The 26215-nt window shown below is 48.1% G+C and overlaps 1 protein-coding gene across 1 annotated transcript; it reads right to left on the minus strand.

The window, feature by feature from the left end:
- Positions 1-1184: 1184 nt before the first annotated feature.
- Positions 1185-19240, minus strand: Sft2d1 (SFT2 domain containing 1). The gene is made up of 8 exons (XM_059272860.1): positions 19056-19240; positions 10783-10869; positions 10226-10308; positions 8896-8977; positions 7202-7237; positions 5932-5990; positions 4933-4962; positions 1185-1663 (listed from the first exon to the last, which is right to left on the minus strand). Exons 1-8 carry the CDS (start codon positions 19116-19118, stop codon positions 1624-1626), a joined length of 480 nt encoding a protein of 159 aa, XP_059128843.1. The 5' UTR covers positions 19119-19240; the 3' UTR covers positions 1185-1623.
- Between the last annotated feature and the right edge of the window lie 6975 nt (positions 19241-26215).

Here is a 26215-nt window from a genome sequence, read left to right on the forward strand (position 1 = left end):
CCTCTCAGCAGGTGGGATCATCACACCAAGCAGGTGCTGACCAGCACTGCACACCTGCAACAGGGCAGAACCTCTGTAAATCGTACACTTTGTCATGGTACCCAGGCCTCTGTAGGGCAGGCGATGTCTGTTATACCTGGCACCAAGGTGCAGCATAGCTCCAAAGAGGCTCCAGGCTGGGCAGAACCCTCATTCTGCAGGCTTATCTTAAATATTTATGAGTGTTTTGCTTATGTGTATGTCTGGTCACCATGTGATGTGGTGCTGCTGGAGGCCAGGAGGAGGCTCTGGAACTAGAGTTGAAGATGGTTGTGAGCCACCATGTGAGTGCTAGGAATTGAGCTCAGATCTCTGGAGAGCAGCATGTGCCCTCAGTCAGTCATTTCTCTATCCCCGCAAGGCCACAGTTCCTGAGTGTCCCAGTTGCCTGTCCCCTCCCACCATTTCTGTACTCTGAAACACTGAGCAGTGTGAATTGCTCACAATGCCCTGCCTTCTCCACCCTGTCCTATGGACTCATCTCCATACACACCTGCTGCCCCACCCACCAGGCTAGCAACACAAGCACAGGCCACCTTCCCTCTTCATTTGTACCTGCCTGAGCCGCACGTTCTGGTGTGTGCCTACTCACCCTGTCCCCACAAATGGACTTCTGCTGCCACTGACGGGGCTACCGCCAGCCCATGGGGACCTGAAGGAGACAGCACCCAGCCATTGCTTCCTCATACCCTGTTGCACCCCTCCCCTCCCGTTTTTGTGAGGACTAAAACCCCTTCCTCCTCCTCCCCATCCTTACCTTCCAATGACAGCAGTACCCTGTCCTTGCCAGCTCTGGGCCACCTTCTGACCAGCAGCCCTCACATCCCTCCTTGGACCGTTTTGGTTTTTTTTTTTTTTTTTTGGGGGGGGGGAGGGGGAAGAGGGGGGGTTGTTTGTTTTGAAACAGTCTCACTGTGTATGTAGCTCTGGTTAGTCTTGAACTCAGAGATCCACCTGGTCTCCCGACAGCTGGGGTTAAAACTATGCATGTCTGGTCCCTGGACTTGTGCCCGGCTGGTTTCCAGTCCCTGTGACACCCCAGTCTGTCACTTCTCACAAGCAGCAGCTGCACCTTACACAGAGCCCAAGCTGAACTTCAATGAGCTAAGCTACTTAAAGTATCATAAAGTTGATCCAGAAAATGGTACATTTGTAGGAGCAGGTTTATTTCAAACCGTAAAGATACATATATTACTTTTTATTACATGTAATAAGTAATTTTAAGCTTAAAGTATATAAAATTTCACATTTTTAAAGTTAAAAAAATTTTAAATTGTAGACCATCTAAAAAGCCAAATAAGCTGGATATATCTTACAACACAGGTTTATACCTTAAATATTCACATTTCAAAAGCTGTCTGTGAAGATTAAAAACTGAGCAAGATTATTTACAAGTGGCAATGATTATGATCTCCTTGTCTCTGGAAGAACAGGTTAATGGCAGGGAACGGAGGGTTATGCAAGCGCAGTTCACCAGTACAGGGCGTGGTCTGAGGCTGCGGCCGCCGTCTCTGGAGTGATCACTGTGAGGCACAACATCAGCACCATTCCTAAGCACTTCTGCCGACTGAGCAGATGCAACTTTCAACTGAAGATCGAGGAGCAGCACTTGAGCACCGCGTCCCTGAGGGAGAGAAAAAAAAAATGTGCACATTCCAGAGGAGCGGTGTGCGGGGACCAGCAGGGCTCCACACACCAGCCAGAAGCAGTGTGCGGGGACCAGCAGACCCTCCACACACCTGCCGAGGAGCAGTGTGCGAGGACCAGCAGGGCTCCACACACCAGCCGAGGAGCAGTGTGCGAGGACCAGCAGGGCTCCACACACCAGCCGAGGAGCAGTGTGCGGGGACCAGCAGACCCTCCACACACCAGCCGAGGAGCAGTGTGCGAGGACCAGCAGGGCTCCACACACCAGCCGAGGAGCAGTGTGCGAGGACCAGCAGGGCTCCACACACTAGCCAGAAGCAGTGTGCGGGGACCAGCAGGGCTCCACACACCAGCCGAGGAGCAGTGTGCGGGGACCAGCAGACCCTCCACACACCAGCCGAGGAGCAGTGTGCGAGGACCAGCAGGGCTCCACACACCAGCCGAGGAGCAGTGTGCGAGGACCAGCAGGGCTCCACACACTAGCCAGAAGCAGTGTGCGGGGACCAGCAGGGCTCCACACACCAGCCGAGGAGCAGTGAGCAGGGACCAGCTGAGCCCTCCACACACTAGCCAGGAGCAGTGAGCAGGGACCAGCAGGGCTCCACACACTAGCTAGGAGCAGTGTGCGGGGACCAGCAGACCCTCCACACACTAGCTGAGGAGCAGTGTGCGGGGACCAGCTGAGCCCTCCACACACTAGCCAGGAGCAGTGTGCGGGGACCAGCAGGGCTCCACACACTAGCTAGGAGCAGTGTGCGGGGACCAGCAGACCCTCCACACACTAGCTGAGGAGCAGTGTGCGGGGACCAGCAGACCCTCCACACACTAGCCAGGAGCAGTGTGCGGGGACCAGCAGACCCTCCACACACTAGCTGAGGAGCAGTGTGTGGGGACCAGCAGACCCTCCACACACTAGCTGAGGAGCAGTGTGCGGGGACCAGCTGAGCCCTCCACACACTAGCCGAGGGAAAGAGAAAATGCAGCGAGCGTGCACATTCTCAAGGAACCAAAACTTTGCTGGGAATCACTTAAAATACTTGCAGGTGCTTTTAAAGCATTTTTGCTGATTTTTGAAAAGGTATTTATCACAGGAATTTTTACTAGCATGTAATCAGCCTAGACATGTCCAACAGTGGGTGTGAATGAAGAAAATGTGGTGTACATACACAGTAGAAGTTTTGTTTTTTGTTTTAAGATTTATTTTTCTGTGTGTTGTATGTGTTTATGTGAGTTTTTGCCATGAGTGTGGGGTGGCTGCAAAGTCCAGAAAAGAAAAACAGATCCCTCGGCTCTGGAGCTACAGGTAGTTATGAGGCACCTAACCATGGATGGTTTGGTCCTCTGGGGGAACAGCAAACACCCCTGAACCGTCTCTCCAGCCATAGAGAAGAACAGAAGAACCCTGCTGCTTGCTGGAAAACAGGTTGAACTGTCAACCTAACACACTCTAGAATTACCAGGGACTCTCAACTGAGGGGTTGCTCCAATCAGACTGGCCTGTGGGCAAGTCTGTGGGGGACTGTTTTGATTATTAATTGGTAGAGGAGGGCTCAGCCCACTGTGGACAGTTCCAGTCCCTGGGAAGTGGTCCTGAGCCTTGTAAGAAAGCTGGCTAAGCCTGAGTCTCCAAGTAAGCCAGTAATCATGATCCTCCATGGTTTCTGCTTCAAGTTCCTGCTTGAGTTCCTGCCCTGACTTCTCTTATGATGGGCTGTGACCCAGGAGTGTAAGTCAAATACGCCCTCTCCTCCCCCTAGGTCGCTGTTGGCTGGAGTGTTTTTACAGTGTTTTACGGTGTTAAGATCTTGACTGTGCTCTCTCCTATGCGGAATCGGGCTATTTCAGTCTTTGTTCTAGACCTTCCCAGGTTTGGGTCTGGCCAGACAGTGGCAGGGCATCGTGGTGGGGGAAGTGTGAGCAAAGCCGCTTGCTCCAGAATCCAGAAGGTAGACAGTGAGTCTGATTTTTAAGGTAGAATGTTTATCATTGCATTCTAAGCATCCTCAAAATAATGTGATAAACTTCGGCTTTCACGTTTTCTTCTCTCAGTGTCTGAACCATTACACAATGTGCTTAAAATTAAAAACAAAACAAAACAAAACAAAACACCTTACTGATCAAAAAACCCACCAATAAAATGTGAAATGTCTTCTTCATGCTGCCTGAGGCTCCAATCCAGGAGCCTTCACTTGTGGGGCACGTGGTCATTCTCTAGGAGCTGTGCCCTCGGCAGAGCCTTGACTTGGATGTGAAAGGACAGTGTGTGTGTGTGTGTGTGTGTGTGTGTGTGTGTGTGTGTGTGTGTGTGTGTGACTGACCGTCCCTCCACACTGAAAACACTGGATCCTCCTAACTGAGCCCAGCTAGTGACTCCAGCTGGGTAAGTTTCCTCTGCTCTTGACATAAAGCCTCCTTCTGCAGTTCACACTGCTTTGCTTTTTCTCCTTTTAATTTTTTTTCAAAAATAATCATAATGAGAAATAGAATAAAAACAGATTTTCTTCCATTGTTCATACTAGGTATATAATTCTGCTGGTTTTTAAATATATAAGGTGTCTTCAAATTCCACAAAGTCCTACCACACCAGATCATTTTTCCCCCAAATCTATCAGGTTTAAGGTTGGAATTAAGTCATGCTTTTCTTCCACAACTAAGTCACTCTGTTTCTCTAGAAGAGCATGCAGAATCAGCAAGGTAGACTACAAAGGCTTCTGTGGGTGAGGATGTCCACCTGTCACACCTGGTGAGCATCCTGCTGGCTGAGAACATCAAGGTACTACGCCTTGATTCCCCATAACTTCCCCATTATTTTCCAAAATAGAATTAGCCTTGCTGGAGTCTAGGCTCTCAGTTACTAAACAGAAAGATGCAGATTTCTTTTTCAAAGTCCCTGTTAGTGTTCACACAGCAAGGCAGAAGCAAGCACCCCTCCACCTGCTACATGTATCAGGATGTTCACCTGAAGGAGTTCTTATGCCAACCTTTTTAAAATCATACTTAAAAATAACGTTCTTAAAGCAATGAACAAAAGTTAATTAAAAACCCCCTACATATTTGCTGTTATGACAGGGTCTCACCACGCAGTCCTCACTGGCCTGGTGCTCACTGTGTAGACCAGATGGGCCTTGAACTCACAAAAGTGGGGTTAAAGGTATGAGCCACTATGTCCAGCCATCAATATCTCAATGTGAGAATTTATTTGAACTCACGTCCAGAAGGAGTAACATGGAAGTCAGAGGAGCTCACCTTGCATACGGGATGTAGGACAGACTGTACCTGCAAGACAAAGTCCAGGATGTTGACACTTGTACACCACAGCCACCATTCCCACTGGCCACATCTACTACGCAGCCACCTCAGCAGCGGAACACAGGACAGTGGTTTCAAACTGTGACTCCAGTCTCAGGCAATCATCGACCAGGAGCTTGTGGGGTTCTGGTTTGCTGTGCTGGGGATGGAACCAGGTCCTCTCCCGCTGAGCTCCACCCACAACTGATAATGTTTTAGTGAACGTGCAGCAATGCTGATGCTTTCTGCGGAAGTTAACCTCTCATCCGTCCAGCAGAAGCTAATATCACTAAGAACTGGTGACAACTTCCTGGAGAAAAGCCAACCAAGCACACATCAGACAGAAGCCACACTTAGAGAGTAGCCTGTGCGGTTTAGCTTAGGTTCTTCACACTTCAAGGAAGAGTGAAGGAACACTACACGGTGAATCTGATGTGACATCTCAGTGGAAAGGTAGGAACAGAGCCAAAACAAGAGCTGGGTCCAGCTGGTGACAGGCATTGGGAAGGGTTGCAACCACTAGGAGGCAAGCAAGGGAAACATGCCTGACAGGGAGAGAGGTGAGGAGCAGAGTAAGACACACAGGGCTGTAAGGCAGAGGTCGGACTGGAAGGGTCACACAGCAACGAAGAGTAGAACGCCTAAGGCACCCGACCCCCCAGGCTCACCCTGTGCTTCTCCTCCCGTTAGAACTCAAGTGTCTTTGTCTACATCCCCAATCAGCTCTCCTCCTACACTAGCCCACCTCCATGGCTTGTGCACACGACCACCCCAGCTCTCTCTGGAAGGACCAGCGAGGCACATCATCCAGAATGGGCCTCATCCCACCTGACTTTGCAGAAGCCTGGCTCTCAGGCACGGGCCTCTGACCCCCTTTTCTAGGGCTCGCTAGGATCCAAACAATGCTTCTAACATCCTAGACCATTTTCATTCTGTAACTGGTATAAGGAGACTTACCAGGTCATCGACAGGAACTGCAATATGCAGAAGAGTAAGGCCAGCCCCTTCTTCCGCCACTAGCAACAAACAGCACATAGGATTTTAAACACTATCATTATAAACAGGTTCAAGTCTTCCCTTTAAAATGGACAGCCCTGCTTGTTAAATGTTATCCCTATGTATTTGAGAACCTGAGCATCACCCATGAAAGTACATTCCCTTCCCAATGCCGTCTCTATTATCGTAAATGCTATGAAGTACACAGCATCAAATGACCTACAGTTGTGCACAGGCTGGAAAGAGGAACCCCTCAAGGACACAACTATAAACTGATGTAACCTTTGCTAGAACCAACATTTAAAACGCCATATAAATTTTACTTATGCCTCCCTGCTGCTTCTCAAGATTTTTTGGTTTTTGGAGGTGTTTGTGCTACACAGCCCAGGCTGGCCTTGAACCTCCAGCAACCCCCCTGCCTCAGCCTCCCATGTGCTGGGAGTATAGGCATGCACATCACACCTGGCTTCTTGGGGTGTTTTATGGCTGCAGTTTCCTGGGATAATCTGGGGTTCCTGCAGTGCTCTAAGATAACTGACTGGAGAATGCCTAGTCTTTGGGGGAAGAGGGTGGGCAGTGTTGAGGATCAAATCCAGGACTTGCCTCCAGCTGGGCAAGTGCTCTACCCCTGAGCTACACGCCTATCCCCTGCCCTTTAAGGAGGGGTCATCGAGACAAACCAGTGGGTAAGGTGCGTGCTTCCCAAGCCTGATGACCTGAGTTTAAACCCTGGCACCCACACTCTGGAAAGAGAACACCGACTCTTGCAAGTTGTCCTCTGACTTCACCTGTGCACTGTGCACACCCACAGCAGTGAAACCCTTAGCTGCCCAAACTCCAGATCTGTCTGCCTCTGCCTCCCATCACCAGCACACCACCCGGCCCTGACGGAGAGTCTTCTGCTTCTGGTCTGCCCCATGGCACTGCTGTTTCACCCTGAGGCAGAGAGTCTGCAGCAGGCAAAGCACAGGACAAGGCCTTGCCAAGGCTCTTCCCAGGCTAGGATGCTGCTGTCAGAGCACGAGGGTTCTCACAGGGACCTACACTTAACAACTTCTGTGCAGGCTGTAAACAGCAGAGTCCACCTCACATCTAGCCAACAGGATGTCTCCAGCCTTGTTTCAGGGACACCGATTCTCTGGAGGGTTGATGAAACTGGACTCCGAGATATTCTAAATGATGGTGGAGTGGGGACTGTTAGCAGAAAGCCAGCATGGCTGACATAACTTACCCACAGAGCAGCGCACAGGGTAAACACGAAGCACAGCTATAGGGAAGGAAAGAGTTAATGAGCAATCTGAGGTTCTTCAGGGGCCCAACAAAAAGGCACAAACCCTCTGCATTCATTGCCCAGATACCATATTATGGGGTAAGTGAGACAGTGGACTCTGTTGTCACCCTAAGCCTGTCACAGCAGTTTCCCCAGCTCCAGCAAACGGAAGCACAAACAACGTGCTGGGTACGTGAAGGAACGACTCTGAGGAGTGAGGTTCAGAACACAGAGGCTGTCCTATGGCTCTTGGGTTGATGCCTGCAACAGCTGTGACCAGCAGTGCCGACTGCCTCAGCGTGCTCCACCATGCTCACTTCACAGTGCGGGACCATGTGTCACACAGGGACACACACCCTGCACAGCCACGCCACCTGGGCAGGCTAGGGAGAACTCAAGTGGGAGTCCCAGTGAGGAAGGCCTGATGGGATCCCAGTCTCCCCTAGTCAGCTCAGAGGCCAGAGCTTGCTTAGGGCCTGCCTAGGGCTCAGCTCTCCTCTAACAAGAGGGAGGGCATCCGCCCACTGCTTCATGGGCTGCCGCTGCTCTGCACTGGGGCAGTGGGTGGTCTTCACCATTACCGTGAGGCAGAATCTGTGCGTGCAGGAACTCGGCTCAGGTTCAACATTCCCTGGAAAGGACGTGACCCGTGCACTGCCAGGGAGGGCCATGGAAACAGCCAGGCCCCGAAGAGATGTTTTACACTTCCAGCATTCTAACAGTTGGCAACTGAACACGTGTGTGAGGTACATTACTAAAAACTCTAAGTGCCAAGACATCACCAATGAAGCAACCCTAAGCACAGTACGAGAGAAACACGGGCTTCTCGTAGTTTAAAGTCGATCAAGTTAATGTAAATACATGGGCTGATACAGGTGAATCTAGAAAACTCAATCACCAGAGCTGTAAAAATGGAAATAAAACTGAAGTTGAATAAAGACAAAAAATATAATTAAGCCAAACTGAGTTCAAGCTGACAGAACGACAAACTAGTTAAATAAATATCCTGTATCCAGAAAGTAATAGAGGTTGCTTGTGTTTTAAAAGCTACTCCTAAAGGAGAAAAGAAACGACCCGCTAATGCTGGAACTTGACTTCTTTAAGCATCACAAATGTTCTAAGAACCCAACATCAGGACCAAGTGGACCGGCAAGGGAAGATGGGAGGGGGGATGTGAGCCTGGGTTCCCTGCCCACTCTACACCAAACACCCACCAACTAATGCACCCCAAGACCCTCACCACGTGGGGTGGTGCAAGCTTTCACTGAGCAACAGCCACGGTGAGACGAAACACCATCCCAAGAGCCAAGCCAGCAAACAGGAGGAGACAGAAGTCTGCTTCTTCCTGAGAAGAGCCAATGGATTCTGAAGTGGTCCACCTTCCCTCCTACCCTCAGAAGAGCAGACATCCCCACAGACGAAAATGAAAACACAACCAGCTCTGGTTTTCCTGACTGCTCCCAGCCATACTGCAAGCATGCAACAGGAAGCGGGCACCACCCAGCCAATCATATCAGACAGCACTGTACAAGTCAAACTCTTCAATCACACGGCCTTGAAAACATCACAAGAGTAACACACACATGAACAGGTACTCACAGCAATAATGCAGAAAAGGCTTCAATAAGTTTATAAAATTCACGTTATTTACTTACAAGCATAATAATTGTGGCAAGCAGTCTTGTCGTTTCAAACATTTTCTTCAGCTGCTTCACGGGTCCCATTAAGAAGCATGTACTATTCAAGACAAGTGAGAGACAGCTCTAGTCTGGCTATGCAAACAGAAAACTGCTATAAACTATCTGTGCGAGCTGTTTTACTTCTCCCTTACCTTTCTGTGGGTCTGTTGTCTTTGTTGTTGCTTGGGACAATGCCCAGGCTGGCCTTAAACACCTCACACTCCTGCCTCAGTCTCCTGTGCTGGAGACTTTCTCGCCTAACTTAACTTTTGTTGTTACTTGGAGACAGGGTCTTTCTATGTAGCCTGAGCTAGCCATAAACTCACAAGTCTCCTGCCTCAGCCTCCTTATTTCTTTTCATTTTTGTTGACATTTTGAGACAAGGTCTAGCTACACAGCCCAGGATGGCTAGACTTTGTGATTTTCTGCTTTCTTCTCCACAGGATGGCGTCCACTATGTGTGTTTTTCCCCCCCTTAACTTTGAAAAGACACTTCAGGACATGCCATGGCCTTAATGTAATACTGGTATGACAGCGTGAAGGGGTGAAGAGGTCACCTGGGTGGAAGCAAGGCCCTGAGGTGACCCTTCAAACACAGTATTGCATGCAACCCCTCAGGGATACAGGGTGCAGCCCTCAGCGGACAACGGAGGCCCTGATCTTGTAGAAATGTGAGACACACATCTGTTCTTACAGTCTGTGGTATTGTTAAGGCAGCACAAACAGACTGGACTAGGACACTCTACTCATCACGACACAGCAATAGTCTCAGACACACCAGCGCCCACCCCAACAGTTCCTAGTCCCTGCAGCTCACCACCCTCAGTTCTCTGCACTGCACCCACAGCTTCCTCACAAAACCTTCGCTCCACAAGAGCCAGGACTGAGGGTAGCTCTGGAGAACACCCGAGGCTAGGATCTAGCCTCAACGTGTGAGGGTCGCTCTTTATGCTCCCCGAACACACTACTGGCCACGTGGCATCCCTGGTACTCATTCATACAACAGCAGCATTACAGAATGAACATAAACTTTGCTGTGGAATTGACATTTATAAACAGTAAACAGCCAACGCAGTGGTGGCGCACGACTTTAATTCCAGCACTGGAGGTAGAGGCAGGAGGATCTCTGTGAGTTCAAGGACATTCTGTTCTACAGAGGAGTTCCAGGACAGCCAAGGCTACACAAAGAAATCCTGTCTCAGGGGGGAAAAATCAACAGAAACATGCTACCTACAAAGAACTTATTTGAAAGGAAATCTGGTACCAACAACAAACAAGGCATTTTGAGAAGCCAAAGTACACACACCTGGCCAGCGCAGCAAGGTTGCCAAGGGTGTAAAATACTGCAAAGAGTTTTATGCCATTGGGAAGCCACAGCAAACCAGTTCCCTAGAGCAGAAATTAGAGTTAGTTAACAACAATGTGATCTTAACAGCCTAAAACTTGAAAGTGCTTCCACAGCAGTTGATCCTGAGTACAATACACGACTAAACACAGGTGAGGGACCACGGTCTCTTGAACCAGCGTACATAAATGTGACTCCACACTGTCAGTAAATGATCTGAAACTAAGTATTCATTTGAATGCCAAGTTAAAACAGGCTTAATAAAACACATCTAAATTACTGACTGTCCAGTTTCAACACAAATTGGTGCTCTAAATACAATTTTAACATTTTCCTCAAATCACCATAACATTAATTTCTGCATATCTTTAATCCCTGCACATTTATTTAAGGTCACTGTGTTCCATCAAAATAATCTAAGAGACATTTAGATAAAGCAGACTACTTTTGTTGGTTCTAAATGAAATTACTCATTTAGCACAATATAAACTATCAAACCAGACAAAGCTTTAACTCACAAGGATTGAAAAGAAAATGCCAGCAACAAAGCATATGACGAACCACTTCAATCTGGTGTTGAAGCTAAGGGATGAGGCGTCCAGGACCTTAGGGAAGAGGAGACAATTGAGAACGTTAGGTCGGCATGTATGACTCTGACTCTAAGCTATGTACATTAAGCATGCCTTTTGTTTCTGTTTTTTTGTTTTGCTTTGCGTTTTTTTTTGTTTGTTTGTTTTTGTTTTTAAGACAGGGTCTCTCTATGTAGCTCTGTCTGTCCTGGAAGTCTCTTCACAGACCAGGCTGGCCCCAAACTCAGAGATCTGCCTGCCTCTGCCACCCAGGTGCTGAGATTAAAGGCACGTACCACCACACCTGGCAGCAATTCATTTGAACATGGACCTGACTCTGTTTCACTCTAAGTAATGCGGTCATTTCTGAGGTTCTAAGGGTCAATAAACATCACATGATTCTGGGAAACAACCTGGTAGGTAAAATCACAGTACTGTTCTTCTCAAAGTCCTTCCCACTGGGTACAGCACATGCATGCTCATCTAGGGAGAACAACTCAATGCATAAGATGCATCTTTAAACTGGGATAAAGCCAGGCAGGCAGCATGTTGGAAACTGCTGAAGCTCGGTTTGCCACATCACAACAGGAATTCGTGTGCACCATCTTCTAATCCCCTTGGTTACCACTCCTTACCTCAGCAGATCATCTGAGAATCCTTATGCAGCATGAAAAGCAGATAAAACAGTAAGTCTTCTGTCAGCACGATACAATGCACTTAACAAATCTTAAAATGTCTTTGCAATGCACTTTAACTCAGACACTCTTATTTCAGCAATGCCAACAATTTACAGCCTAGCTGGACGTATGGTTGTAAATAGAGTGAACAGCCTACAGACACCCAAAGCCCCTTCTCACCAGGGATTTATACACTCCATATATTTTAACCACAGAATAAAAACCCCAAATGTTACATCACTTAGCAAATGACCTAATGGTTCATTCTTCAGATTCTGCTGTCACACACACCAGAACAACGTGCTCTGTCACACATGTATCCAATTTTCACTATCAGTTAAACGTGGTAACAGTCACTAGTCACAACTTCTAAAAGTTGCTGCGATCTGGCAATGACATTAGAATTTATGGAGAAAAGAAAAATACACTCATTTTTACTTTTCTCTAAGAGCCTAAGTCATTTCATTGTTTCTAAGCTCAAATAATAGTTCTTTTTCAAGGATCTGTTTAGTTTTCCCCCATCAACAAGCACATGTAATTATCTGTGTGATAGGTTTTCCTCTCATTAGCATTTCCATGTGACGATCTGAAAAATGCAGCATAATGACCAATCAGTCCCGCTATAAACATGGAGTCCACAAGCCAACAATGTGTGGCGGGTACAGAAACCTCATGGGGACAGGGCATGAGTTTGCAGGAAGCCTTTTACCCAATCTTCCAGCTCTGCAGCATCTGTGTCCACAGGCTTCTTTACAGCCAAGGGAAGCAACCCATCATCTGTCACCTCTTTAGTCTCAGAAAACACATCACAATTGCCACCAACTGTTTTACTTGTCACCAGAAGAAGGAACAAAAAAAGTCCCTGTAAAGCAAGAGCCATGCTGTGGATGGTCTTTCTGTATGCTGTGAGTATGTGTTGCTCTCACTGGCTGACGAATAATGCTGCTCTGGCCTATGGCAGGGCAGAATATAGCTAAGCAGGAAAGCCAAACCGAATACAGGGAAAGAAGAGAGTGGAGTCAGGCAGACGTGAGCCTGCCGCCCAAGGAGCAACATGTCAACAGACTGGGTAATGCCACAGCCACATGGCAAAAATAGATTAACAGAAATGGGTTAATTTAAGATGAAAGAGCTGCAGAGGTTAAGAGCACTGACTGCCCTTCCAGAGGTCCTGAGTTCAATTCCCAGCAACCACATGGTGGCTCACAACCATCTGTAATGAGATCTGGTGCCCTCTTCTGGCCTTCAGTCATATATGCTGTATATGTAATAAATAAATCTTTAAAAAAAAAAAAAAAAAAAAGATGAAAGAGCTGACTAACAAGAAGTCTGAGCCATAGACCAAACAGTCTGTAATTAACATTAAGCCTCTGAGTGATTATTTTATAAGCTGCTGAGGGCCGAACAGGACACAGGAAAACTTCTGGCTATAGAACCACTTTTTCTATTCTTGAGGACTTCTCGCCATCACACTCAACTGATAAGACACAGGAAGGAATCAGGACCGAAAGATGAACCACGGATGCCGACTCCTCAGTGGTACGGGCACTGAGAACAAACACACCCACCACACTGTTGAAGCCACCTCTGCACCTGGACCTGATGGACTGGCTAATGCTCAGGCTACACCTCCTGTACTGCCAGAAGAGTGCAGAGGGCAGAGTCCAGTTCTCAAGAGAACACACGCTGAAGTTCTCAATTGACAAGAGCTCTAATTTCTGTATGCCCCTCCATTCCTCTCCCCAAATAACTGGCATATAAAGAGACACCAATCAGCAGAAGCTGGAGGCCCTGCTCCTCAGGGCCATCTGAGCAGTGCACCTGATGCCGCAGCCTTTCCCCTGGGGTCCTGGGGTAGAGAGACCCTCTGTCCCAAACATTTGTTGCCTAGGCCCTGACTAACTTTTTGTCTTCTTCTTCAGGACTCCTGGCCACAAGGCCAACCCCAGCCACATGGTGGGTCTTGCATGATCTCCATATTCAACATGGACAGCCAATCCTTTCTCCAGTGGTTTTTCTCTCTTCATTCTACCCACTAACCAGAGCCCTCTCTCTCCTTGCAATTACTCTATCTCTGAAATCCTTGCTCAAAAATCCCAGTCCTGGGGCTGGAGAGATGCTCAGCAGCTAAGAGCACTCTCACATGCTCTTGTATTGGACCTGGGTTCAACTCTCAGCACCCACTTGCTGGTCACCATTCCTAGCTCAAGTTCCAGGGTATCAGATGCTTTTTTCTGGCTGCAGTGGTCATCAGAGATGCACATGGTGTGCATACATGCACACAGGAAAGCACTCATACACACAAAAATAAAATAAATCAATCTTAAAAAACAACAAAAGCATCCTAGTAGCTGCCACCTTGCTGCCTTACAGTCCCCCAGAGGGCCCTCAGCTTCCCCTCATTTTACTGGCAATTATATTTTCATACCACTTCAAAACAACACCCAAAGTTCTCTTCCTGTTGCCTCCACTTTGGGCTTCCTACTCTGCATCGAGCCTGTTTCCCTGAGCTCCTGGGTTGAGTATAGCGGAGGACAGAGGTATGTCAGTGTGTCACCAACTTTTCTGGGCTGCCAGAAGGCTACTCGGCCTCTGATCGCTCTCTTCTCTCCCCCCCCCCCCCCCACACCCTCTCTCAACCTGCCTTCTTACCTAACACTTAACTATCTCAAGCCTTCTAGCTCTACTTAAACAGACAGCTTAGGCAGACACTGCACCTACTGACAACAGAGAAAACTGAAGGCAGCAGAGGGAACTCGCTCACAACTGCCGTGATGTCTTCATCCAACACGAGAACAGCCCAGAGGTTCAGATTCTGAACACTCGGTGGAACTGTTTGGGCAGGATTAGGGGTACAGCCTTGGCAGACGTATGTCGCTGGGGGTGGACTTTGAGGTTTCAAATGCCCATACCATTCCCAGCTGGCTCTCTCTGCCTTGTGGCTGTGTTTCAGATGTGAGTTCTCAGCTACTGCTTCAGAGCCTTGCCCACCCGCCTGCTGCCATGCTTCCTACTGTGATGGCCATGCCTCACCCTCTCAAACTGTAAGCCTCAAATACACTTTTTTCTCTAAGTTGCCTTGATCATGATGTCTTATCACAACAACAGAAAAGTAACTAAGACACCCACCTACAAGAGCAGCCAGGTCCCTGCCTGACCCTGCCTTGGCTCCCAGGGAGGGGCTCTTCCTACCTCTCCCAGGTACACACTTGCCTACCTGCTTTAGGGCCCCACCCCTCAGCCCCTGTGCAGGAACTGACACTCCAGGGTTTCCTCTCTACTGAACCATTCTCTCCCCCAACAACCTACTTTTAAATGCCCTTAGGAATCTTCTACCTTAAAATAAAAATCTCACGTGAGGTCTCCCTCCAGCCTCCACATCCATCCACTCACTGGTAGGAGAGCTACTATGTGGATGTGAGTGCTAGGTGAGGGGCTCAGCTCCTCAGTAAAAACAAAAAAAACAAAAAACTTGTATGCTGACCAGCCAACGATAATGCCTGTCTTTAATCCTAACACTTGGGAGGCAGAGACAGGAGGATCTCTGAGTTCTAAACCAGGCTTGCCTACATAGCGAGTTCCAGAACAGCCAGAGCTATGTAGCGAGACCTTGTATGCTGAATGCTGTAACAAAACACTACCACCTGGGTAACTTACAAACAAGGTAAATTTATTTCATGATTCTGGATGCTGGGAGTCTAAGATCCAGTGTCAGCAGACATGGTGTCTGGTGAGGACACTGGTTCACAGGTGGCACCTTCCTGTCACCTCCTCACATGATGGAAGGGGAAAATGGTCACGGCAACTACTTGTTAGGATTTAATTCACACAGGCCTTGTGGAGCTTACACGAAATGGGGGACAGGCAATCAATGGAGGAACAGCTGACAGACGCAAACAGGAGAGTAGTTAGGAACAGGACTGGTCTCTCTGAAGACATTTGAGTGCTGACTCCACTTGAAGAGCCAGGTAGGGGCATTCCAGAAAAAAGATCTTGCCAAAGATTGCCAAGTTGTACAGGTAGGAAAAGCCTCAGCCAAGGGAGCCGAGATACCTGAAGCACAGTGAGTCCTGGCAGGTGGAGGAGGAGGTGGGGCCCAGGCCAATGTAGGCCTGAGGAGCTAATCTGGGTTTAACTCTAGGAGCCACAGTGGTAGGAGAGAGAGCAGGATGGGGTTCTCTGAGGTCTTGTCAGGCCTTTCACTCTAGGAAGCCCTTCTAGACACCTCCTTAGGAGGGCCCAGAACCCTAGCTTCTAGTCAATCCTGGGTCTCAAGCCCGCCAGCAGCAGGATGGAGTAGCTTAAACCCCAGCATACCCAGATACCCTTGTCTCACTGAGGCCCTGGACAGGCACGGAACCATCCATTTAGAGGACCTATTCCATCCTGCTGCACAAGCTCACCATGACTCAGGACTCCCTCATCCCTGCTAAGCCTGGGCACCTACAATCTGAGACCATCCTGGACTCTACACACAAACCTGCTGGTCCTCAGCATCTTCTAAGCGTCCTTCAGCTTCCACCACACCCTCCCCAGGGGCCTGTGTTGTCCCCACACACCCTGCAGGACAAGCAGTGGGCTGGGCCATGCTCCTCCCTAGAGATACCTACTACTTTCAAGGCCATCATGGCACTGCACTCCGGTTCCTCATCACTGTTACTCCTGTCACCCTTGGAGAGTCACAGCTGTCTCTCATCTCAAGTCTTGATCCAATGGCTTCACCACTGGAACAAGCAACCCTTGCGAATTCTGAATTTTTAATTTCTCCTCCAATGACCCAAGCTTCTCTCTTAGCTAGGCCATCCTGGTTGCTCTTCCAGAGCAAAAGACTTATACATATAAAGCAAAAATAAATCTTAAAAAAAAGAAAAGAAAACTGAAGTACTGAATCAACACAGTTGAGATCTCCCTCAAGAGCAGGCTCATACTTTCAGCCTCTACTACTCTGGAAGGTTCTGGAACTTGAGATGGTAAGGCCTAGTTGGCAGAAGTCACTCACTAAGGGATGGTCCCTTTGAGGGTTGTATCCTTCTTGACTTCTGCCTCTCCTTCCTGGAGCTGTGACATGAGTGCCCTCTGCCATATATCCCTGCTACCAAGAACTGAACCGTCCACCATGACAGACTAAAGCCTCTGAAAATGTGAACCACAAGGTATCTTCCCTCGCCTTACATAGTTTCTGTCAGGTACTGTGGTCAGTGACAGGAAAATGACCAATACAGTAGCTCATCCCTCACAGTAAAGCTACCATCTCCACAGCCTAGGAGACGCAATGCGATCCAGAATCCCACTTCTGCCTGCCAGCCTTTGTCTCCTACACTTGTCCCCCTTTCCCTCTGTCCCAGTCGCCATGGTCTCTTCACTGGCCTGGCACACACAGGCCACTGTTATTAGGCTCTGCACCCTAACAGGGAGGCTGACTACCCTATGCAATATGGGGGACCTTAAGCTTCTCTGCCCACTTTACCTTTCCAGCCAAAGTGACACAAAAAGTCTTGTCTTCCACCAAGCGCGGCAGCATCACAGATCTGCCCTTAACACTGCACTCCCAAGGGGAATAATGGGAGGCTCATCTCAGCACTGGAGAGAGGCGTGGGGAGGTTGTCAACCTTACTGGCCTCACAGAAAGACATTTGAAGCAAACATCGAGAACTGGAAGTCAAGCTGCTGACGAGCCTTGAGCCCTGGGCTTGTGGGGTGTGTGAAGTGACTTACTTGGAACAGAAGCAATCTTCATCCTGAGAGTACGGGAAGGGAATCAGGCCTACAAGGAACTAGAATCTGAGAGTCTGTGAGAACAATCCATCTTCTAGATATTCCCAAGCAACTTCAGGAATAGTGTGTATGCACTGAGCTTTCCAGGGAAGGGATGATTCTTATTTTGTAGTCAAAGAAATCTTGCCTGAGGCCAGCTTAACAGCTGCTTGGGTCAGATTTCCTCTGCTCCCCAGAGATGGTCTCTCAGGCTTCAGCCAGGGCCTGCTCAGATTGAAGTTCCCTTCTTCTCAGACTTCTGGGCCTCTGGGTTTTCTTTTGCACTATGGTATTTGCTGATGTTTAGCCAAAGAATCAGAAATGGGTATCCATTTCCCCAGAGAAGAGGGCTGCAAGGCTCACGGTGTTCCATTTTTAAGGGATAAATTAGTGAGTTTTAATGTGCAAGTCTTCAATGACCCAAAGAACACCCAAGAGCCGTGTTGAAGGCCAACACGGGAGATGTTTGTACTGAGTGCACCGGAGGCCTCTGTTGGTCACTATTAAGTCACTGATAGTGCCAACTATGTGGTAACCTAAGGAGCTGCTGGAGTGAATAATCACTTCACACTTACAGCCTATCACCTCCAGCCCCTTGACCTTTGATCAATTTCTTCTCTACATACTTTTTTTTCCCCGTCAGCTTCAACAAGATCACTTCCTTGTGCCCACAGTTTAGAAGAGCACTGTCTGACATCATTCCTGCAGTGGAGACCTTTCCTATGTGCAGTGTCTCAACAACAACCATTGACCACATGCTACTCAACACTTACAAGTTCGGCTGTCCAGCTAAGGAAATGCATTTTAATTTTTAACGTTTCAATTTAAATGGCTACCTGTGGTTATGGCTACAGCACAGGTCTAGAGTAAAGAGTGAAAGCATGGGGAAGAGAGGGGGATCTGTGATTGGTACGTAAAGTGAATAAAAAAAATTTCTTAATTAAAAAAAAAAAAGAGCGAAGCATGAAACAGTTGTTACTACCAAGCAATTTGGATAAGCCAAATGAATTGCCATTCCTGATGTTACTATGTATAGGCTTTTGTATTGCAATTACAATCCAGATTTCAGTTCTCAGGCGGACCTCTGTATTTCCCAGGCTAGCCAGGGCTACACAGTGAGACCTTGTCTCAAAAAGAAGAGAACACCACAATATAGATTTCGCTTGTCTTAACACAGACTCGCTCACAGTCCTGCCAACAAGGAAGGAAGTCGAAAACGAAAAAGGAACAAACAAAAGATCTTCATGTAATACAACTCGAGTTCAAGGGCTCCACGTCTGTGCCAGGGCACACCAAAATGTGCTAGCAAACAAAATACAAAGCAGTTCCTGTTTGCCTATTTTAAACTCTCACGGAGGAAGTGAGTCTTTATCAAGTTTCATGTCTGGGTCACATGCAAGCACAGGGTTCTGTTAATAAAAAAAAGCATGCCTTGCTAAGGCGGGCTGTCTTCACAGGCAACTTTTAGCACGGTGTAGCTTCACGTCTGTGCTCGCCTCCCCAGTCTCCAGCCCAGATGCCAGCCCTGATCTCATTCACTACAACTTCAGAGACATAATAGGGCGAAGCTGAGACCTGGAATCCCTCGGTTGGCAACAGGCAGCCCGGCCCCCGAGGCCTGTGCCCCAGAACTCACTGCAGGGGCAGCGACACACGGTTGCGGGTCCGGAGAAAGGCCACAGCGAAGCGGCGGGACCAGTCGGGCAGCCCCGGGCGCTCGGCGGCGACTCCCGGGCGGTTCGCAGCCCTCCTCCCTCCCGCCTTCCCGCCGTCGCCGCGGCCGGGGATTACCTGCGACGTCAGGCCTTGCTCCTCGTCGTCCTCCCCGCTCAGGACGCGCCGCAGCTTCTCCATGGCCCTGTCCTCAGGCCGCCCCGCGGGCCACTAAGTGCTCGCCTGCCCTGCACGCCCACCCGGAAGCCCGGAACCCGCACTTTCACGCGCTAGCCGGAAATCCGGGCTTCCGCTTCCTTCAAGCATGCGCGCCTCCTCGCGCTTTATATGGCTGGGGGCGGGGGGGGGGGTAATTGTGGTCCGGAGCACGTCATTTCCGGCGCGTCCACCCCGGCCCACGGAGGGCTCGTGGTCGCGGGTGGGTGTTGCTTCCTCCTCCTTCTGGCTGGTTCACCGGGAGGGACTGAGAGTTAGGACTGGCAGTCCAGCGTGGTGCAAAAAAACGAAGTGTCCGGTTGCGTGCCTCTGCTGCCCCGATGGCTTTGGTTTGAAGATATGGTAATGAAATGTTTGACTCCTTCACTAACAGCCTCCTCCTTAAAATCGGATCAGGTAAAATAAAAGTAGGAAAACCCATCCTTTTGCCCTCTGAAAAGTCATAAAAATGATAACGATTGTACAACAAAATCTCCCTTGAGTATGTTTACACGTTTTCCTTTTGAAGTATAGTTACGCTTCTGTATTAAAAAAAAACAAGGCCGGGCGGTGGTGGCGCACGCCTTTAATCCCAGCACTGGGGAGGCAGAGCCAGGTGGATCTCTGTGAATTCGAGGCCAGCCTGGGCTACCAAGTGAGTCCCAGGAAAGGCGCAAAGCTACACAGAGAAACCCTGTCTCGAAAAACCAAAAAAAAAAAAAAAAAAAACCAACAACAAAACTGATGTCTGTAGTAATGTGAAGTCTGCCTTCCAAAGATAGATGGAAGTGCCAGCACTCACCGTGTAGTTGAGACCCCGATTTCAGGAGTCCGTATGTTCTTTAAAATAATTGGTGGCGGGTCATGAACACTGGTGATGTGTAAGTGTGTGGGAATGTCACAGTGAAACCCATTAATTTGTACAAATGATAGGTGTTAATTATAATAAGAATAAACAGCTGGGTCCTAAAATATGTCACAGAGGTGAGAAAGCCACTTAGCAACCCAGTTTTGCCTGAAAATTTACCCTTTAATGTTCTGATTTAATGTATATGTGTCCCCCCTTTTCTGTCATTTTTAAAAAATTATATGTATGCTTGTTTTACCTCCCGGTATGGCTGTGCATCACATTCATGCACTGCCTTTAGAGGCCAGAAGAAAGTGTCAGGATCCCCTGGAACTTGAGTTAGGGAAGCCTGTGAGCTGCCATGTGGGTGATGGGAAACCCGAGAACCTCTGGACTGACAAGCCATCTCTCCAGTTTGTCTGTTATTCTTAAGACTGAGAAGTTCACATATGCACAAAATCTTATGTAGACTAGAGACCAGACAAGACACGTGTCTTTAAGTGTATGTTGCCTGGCAAATTGAATGATATGGAATAAAAAGTAAATACTAAAAACAAAGAGTTATGTGAAGGCTTTATTGTTTCTGGTACCCAAAAGCCAAACCTGTCTTCTGAACAGTGGTGCGTGAAATTTGTTAGATCCATGGAATGGATCCAGTAAGTCCTGGACCCAGAAATGGCTGCTCTGTGGCCTGTCAGATGCCGGTGGGAGACCAGAGGAGGGCCACAGAAGCTCTGATAGTAGCCTGCAGAAGGCAGAAACAAGCAGATTGTGCACACGCAGTTGGGCACTTGGGCCCTGTGGGGGTGGTGTGGTGATGAGGGTACCGAGGGAAGGGTAGGGCTTGTGTCAGATGAGCCTTGGGTTTGCCCTTGCATGCAGCGTCCACACACAGACGGTGTGACGGAAACTTGAAAGGAATTCTGGCAAGAGGCCTGGAAGTGGAGGACCTCCCAAGAGGCCGTGGGTGCAGGAAGGAGCCTTTGGTGTTCTGACATAAAAATGAGAACAAGGGTGAGAGAGGAGCAAGTGGGATGTGACCAGTGACCCGGCCTGGGTCCTGTTTCTCTCAGTAGGTCTGGTTTCCAAAGGCCAGTGAGACCTGAAAAGGTACAGTTGAGTTTTGACATGACTCTAAGGCTGCAGTTGTTAGTTCTGCTTCAGGGTGCCTGCGGACCATCACTCTGTGGCCAGAAGCCCTGGCAGTTTGCTTGTGTGTGGTGCCGAGTGCCTGAGCTGAGCTCCCCTTCATGTTTTCTGAGCACAGGAGCTGTTGAAGGACAAGTGTGATCGGCTCTTATGCTTTGCTGATGCAGGACAACCCAAATGAGGCACCATGGTGACATGTGGGTGTACCTGTGGCCTTTACAGTTTCCATACCTCAAAACCCACCAAGAGAAAATGCCTTCCCCAAACCCTGTCTCCAGACAGCCAGCAGGAAGCACCCAGTGCCTTCGTGACAAACTGCTTCTTCCTTTCCCATTCTGAAGGCAGCTAGTGGTGGCAGCTGTGGCAATCACAGCCACTCTGGGCCTTGTGGCCGATGCCCTTCTACGAATGCCCAGTTGAGGCCTGCATGAAATTCTTTTTCTAGTCCTTGAAAACAAATTCATCTTCATTAGTTGATTCCTTAAACTATTAAGCCAACTACCAAGTTTTGGATGTGGCTTGCTTAAGAGCAAAAGTAAGTTTTTTCCTGTCATTTCCTGGATTCTGTGGTTATATTCACATTGTAATCAGTTCATAGAAATGTGATTAGCATTACATGGATGAATTAAAATGCCCCAGGGAAATGGCAACAGCCAGTGTGTAATTTGACCTCATTAGAAGTAAGAGAATCGTAGGCTGGGTGTGTCTCAGTTGACAGAGTGTGCACCAGGCCCTGGGTTCAATCTCTAGCGCTGCATACACCCAAGCACAGGGACACATGCCTATGATCCCAGCACTCAGCACATGCAGACAGGAGGATTAGAAGTTCTACGTCATCCCCTAGACTTAAATGTAGTGAGTTCCAGGCCAGCCTGAGATCCAGGATCACACACACACACAAACAACAATAAAAAGAATAACAGCAGGGCTGGAGAGATGGCTCGGGGTTAAGAGCACTGTCTGTTCTTCCGAAAGACCTTGGTTCAATTCTCAGCACATGCAGACAGGAGGATTAGAAGTTCTACGTCATCCCCTAGACTTAAATGTAGTGAGTTCCAGGCCAGCCTGAGATCCAGGATCACACACACACACAAACAACAATAAAAAGAATAACAGCAGGGCTGGAGAGATGGCTCGGGGTTAAGAGCACTGTCTGTTCTTCCGAAAGACCTTGGTTCAATTCTCAGGACCTACATGGTAGTTCATAACTATCTGTAACTCTAGTTCCAGGGTATCTGGCATCCTCACACAGACATACAGTCAGACAAACCCCTGGTGTGTGTGTGTGTGTGTGTCTGTGTGTGTGTGTGTGTGTAAAAGAATAACAGGGTCTTGTCTTTCAGAGATCAATTGGTTAACATGTACTTGTGTATTCAGCACTGGATTCAGAAAACAATGTCATTGCTCTTCAAGAGTTTATTGATTGACTTTGAAGATCCGATGAAAGATGAACAAAAGCAAGCCTGCGTCTGAATACAACACCCCACCCTTGATAGCAGCCTGCAGACCACCAACTACCCCGGAGCCTGGCTGGAAATGCAGCCGCAGGTCCTGCCAGCCCACTGGGTCCTAATCTCAGCAAAGGACCCAGGACTCCAGCTGAAGCTCCAGGTGTTCACAGAGAGACGGAAGGAGGGGGACTAGAGCCTCTTTTTATTCCGGGTAGTCTCAGAAGATACTCGAACAAGGACATGGCTGCCAAGTTTCAGAGACTCGCCTGCGCCCTTCTGATTTTCCTTCCCCTCCCCACGCCTCTTCTGCTGAGAAAAACCCTTCCCTTCGGGGCTCTTGCTGACCTCTCCTTTACTACCCAGGCGGAAGAAGCTGTGACAGACCCTACTTACGGCCGAGGCACGGTAGCATCCCTCCTACAGCAGAATGGGAGGTGGGGACAGGGGAGCCCTTGGAAGCTCCCAGGCTAACCAGCATGGGATAGGCAGTGGTGAGCACTAGGAGACACTTCTCACTTCTCACGTAAGGTGGAAGGTGATATCCAACACTCACATACACACAGTGACATGTATGTGCGCATGTGTGTTAAAGGAACCATCTGAACTAGCGGCAGGCGAATGTCACGTTTCTCTTAATATGAGGTAGTTTGTGGTAACTGAAAGCCAGGATGAACTGGGGGCTGTGCACAGTTTCCCAGACTGCCTGCCCAGTGATCCCCTGCAGCTTCTGTATACAACCAGTCTGTTTCCCAAGCTCTCCCCAGGACAGCACAGTGTGGGCACAGAAGTCATCTTCCCGTGGCCTGACTGGTATCTCCACCGTATACCATGTCATTTTTGTGTTATTTCCTAGATGTAAGTTTGGATATAATTTTTGCAGCGAGCTAAAGCCGTGAACCTTTGCCTGGCACTTCTCCCTAGAGAGGGAACGTGCTCTTGAGAACGAGCCCTCCATTTCAGGTGACATCTTTCCCACTGTGTTTTTCTCTTACTATCTTCCTACACTCCAGCAGTCCTGTGATGTAGGTGTTACACAAATATTTTTTTATGTGAATGAACAAGCTAAGAATTGTAACCCCAAAAGTTCACTGAAATGAGGTCTTCCCTCATTCTTTTTAAAATATTTTTATTTTATAATTAATTTAATTTTACATATCAGCCACGGACTCCCCTGTCCTCCCTCCTCCCACCCCACCCTCATTCTATTGAACAAGCTAAAGGCCCAGGGACTTTGCTAATGGCATTCTCCAAATCGTATAGCTGGCTAGGAGCCTAGCACAAGACCCTCAGATTAACCAGCCCTTTGTAGACAAAGCCTTTTCTTCATGGACTTGGGTGGGAGGTGGCTGAGGACAAGACCCAGAGCCTCCTCCTACCACCCACAGGTCTCACTACAAATGCTAATGGGGACGAAGGGTCCGGAGCAGCCCTCCCTTAACCATTAAGAACATAACATGGTTAATGTTTGGTGGAACAGTTTTGGAAGGATTACTGTTCCACCAAACATTAACCATTAAGAACATTGAGTGATTAAGAACTTGTTAATCACTTGCTAAGGAATTGACTGAAAGCAAAAATCAAGGTCCTCTGCTAGTCCATCTTTGCTCTTGTCTTACTGTCTTGAACCTACTTAAACCTAAGAGTTGAGATTGACAAAGGTGAGGCTTTTGTCCCAGGCTGTCATGTTCACAGAAAGGACATTGTAGAAGGAGAATGTTTTTGAAGAAACAGTTCTTTACCACAGCTGTCACAGTAAACAATGTTCTGTTGGCCACCAACTCAGAGTTCAGATTTTGTGACGCCACAAGGTGGCACAGTTGCTACAATAGCTGCAAGCTTTATTGACACACGTGTTTTATGGCAAACTTAAAATGTTTAATTGATCATGGGGCTCAAGGGTAGACCTCCATCTAATGAGCAAAGCCCTGGGTTCAATCCTGAGAACTCTAAGAAGTCTTGAAAAAGTTTAGTGCTGAGGATGCTGGAAGAGTATTTGCCTAACGTGTGAAGCTGTGTGCTCCAGTCCAAGTACTACAAAAAGAAAAGCCTCATATACACATACATATGAGGATATAGATACACAGATACACACACGCACACGCACGCACGCACGCACGCACGCACATACATGATTACTAAGCCAGAGAAGTCAACTAATCTATTCCTGCCTCCTTTCCTCCATCCTCTTTTCTCTCCCTCCTCTCTCCATCTCCATTGCTGTTTGTCCACGGCCTTGTAGGTCTGCTCACGGCCTGATGTATAGGTCTCCATGTAAACAGAAGGAACAGAGTGTCCCAGGTACCATGCCTAGCCTGGAGAGACGTCCTGTGCCCCGGGATTGCCTGGAAGAATGGATTCTTGTTAACTCTAGCCAGGCAGGAAATGCAGGTTCTACTGCTGCTAAGCAACTTGAGCTAAGAACCAGGTGAAAAGAGACAAACATTTTAGCTAATGTGACTTTGACAAACAGCTAATGTGACTTTGACAAACAGTCAGAACTTTTTACCTTAGATGAGTGCTCTACTCCTGAAACTTCATGAAATTAAAACTGGAAACTAGCTGGATGTGGTGGCACACGCCTTTAATCCCAGCACTCCAGAGGCTGAGGCAGGTGGGTCTCTGTGAGTTCGAGGCCAGCCTGCTCTACTTAGTGAGTTCCAGGACATCCAGGGATATGTAAAGAGGCTGTCTCAAAAACTAAATAAAAATAAAACTGGAAACTAACTTACAACATTGCTTAGGGGCAAGGAAAGTAGATTCTGGTCATAAAGAGCTGGGTTCAACTTTGAGCAGACTACACCTTGTGACCATATAGTGGACCTCAGGCACGGAATTCTAGCTCCCTGCACCTTGGGCTCTTTATCTGTAAAGGGGAAACATTAGGGGCATGTCAGTTCCCAGAATATTTGATGTCATGATTTTTTGTTTGTTTGTTTGTTTGTTTGTTTGTTTTCGAGACAGGATTTCTCCATGTAGTTTTAGTGCCTGTCCTGGATCTCACTCTGTAGACCAGGCTGGCCTCAAACTCACAGAGATCCACCTGGCTCTGCCTCCCAAGTGCTGAGATTAAAGGCATGCAACATCACTGCCCGGTGATGTCATGATTTTTTGATTATTTGTCTTAGTCCCTTATGGAGTATCCCTTCAAAATCATTTTAGAATTAAGAACCAGTGGTGTTTGCTTATAGCCTTCTTTAACTTCCTGAACTGGTAGTGGTAGCTTGCCATAGCAAATAACAATGGTAAACACCAGGAAGGTAACAGAAACACAAGTATTGAGTAATCTACAGACCTCATATCTCCCAGATCCCACTGAGACACACCCCTACACTACCCTTAGTTATGTCTCCTTGGTGCCCTCCAGTCTGTGGTAGAGTCATGGCCAGTTCTTCCACAGACTCTCCCCATGCCTCCTGGGGTGCTGAACAAATGTTGTTTCTCACACTTCTACCATCAATAGATGATTCTTGGTCATACTATTTCTGTAGTGTTTGTCTAATGGTAGTTTTATTTATATTGTTTATTATGTGTTTATTCTTTGGGATTCCATAATGAAGAACTGTTCCTTCTACTCCTTGTATTAACTATTCACTTACTCATTTGTATGACTGTTAACTCATGGGTATTTTTTTATC

The sequence above is a fragment of the Peromyscus eremicus genome, chromosome 8b (assembly GCF_949786415.1).
Source record: "Peromyscus eremicus chromosome 8b, PerEre_H2_v1, whole genome shotgun sequence".
NCBI lineage: Eukaryota > Metazoa > Chordata > Mammalia > Rodentia > Cricetidae > Peromyscus > Peromyscus eremicus.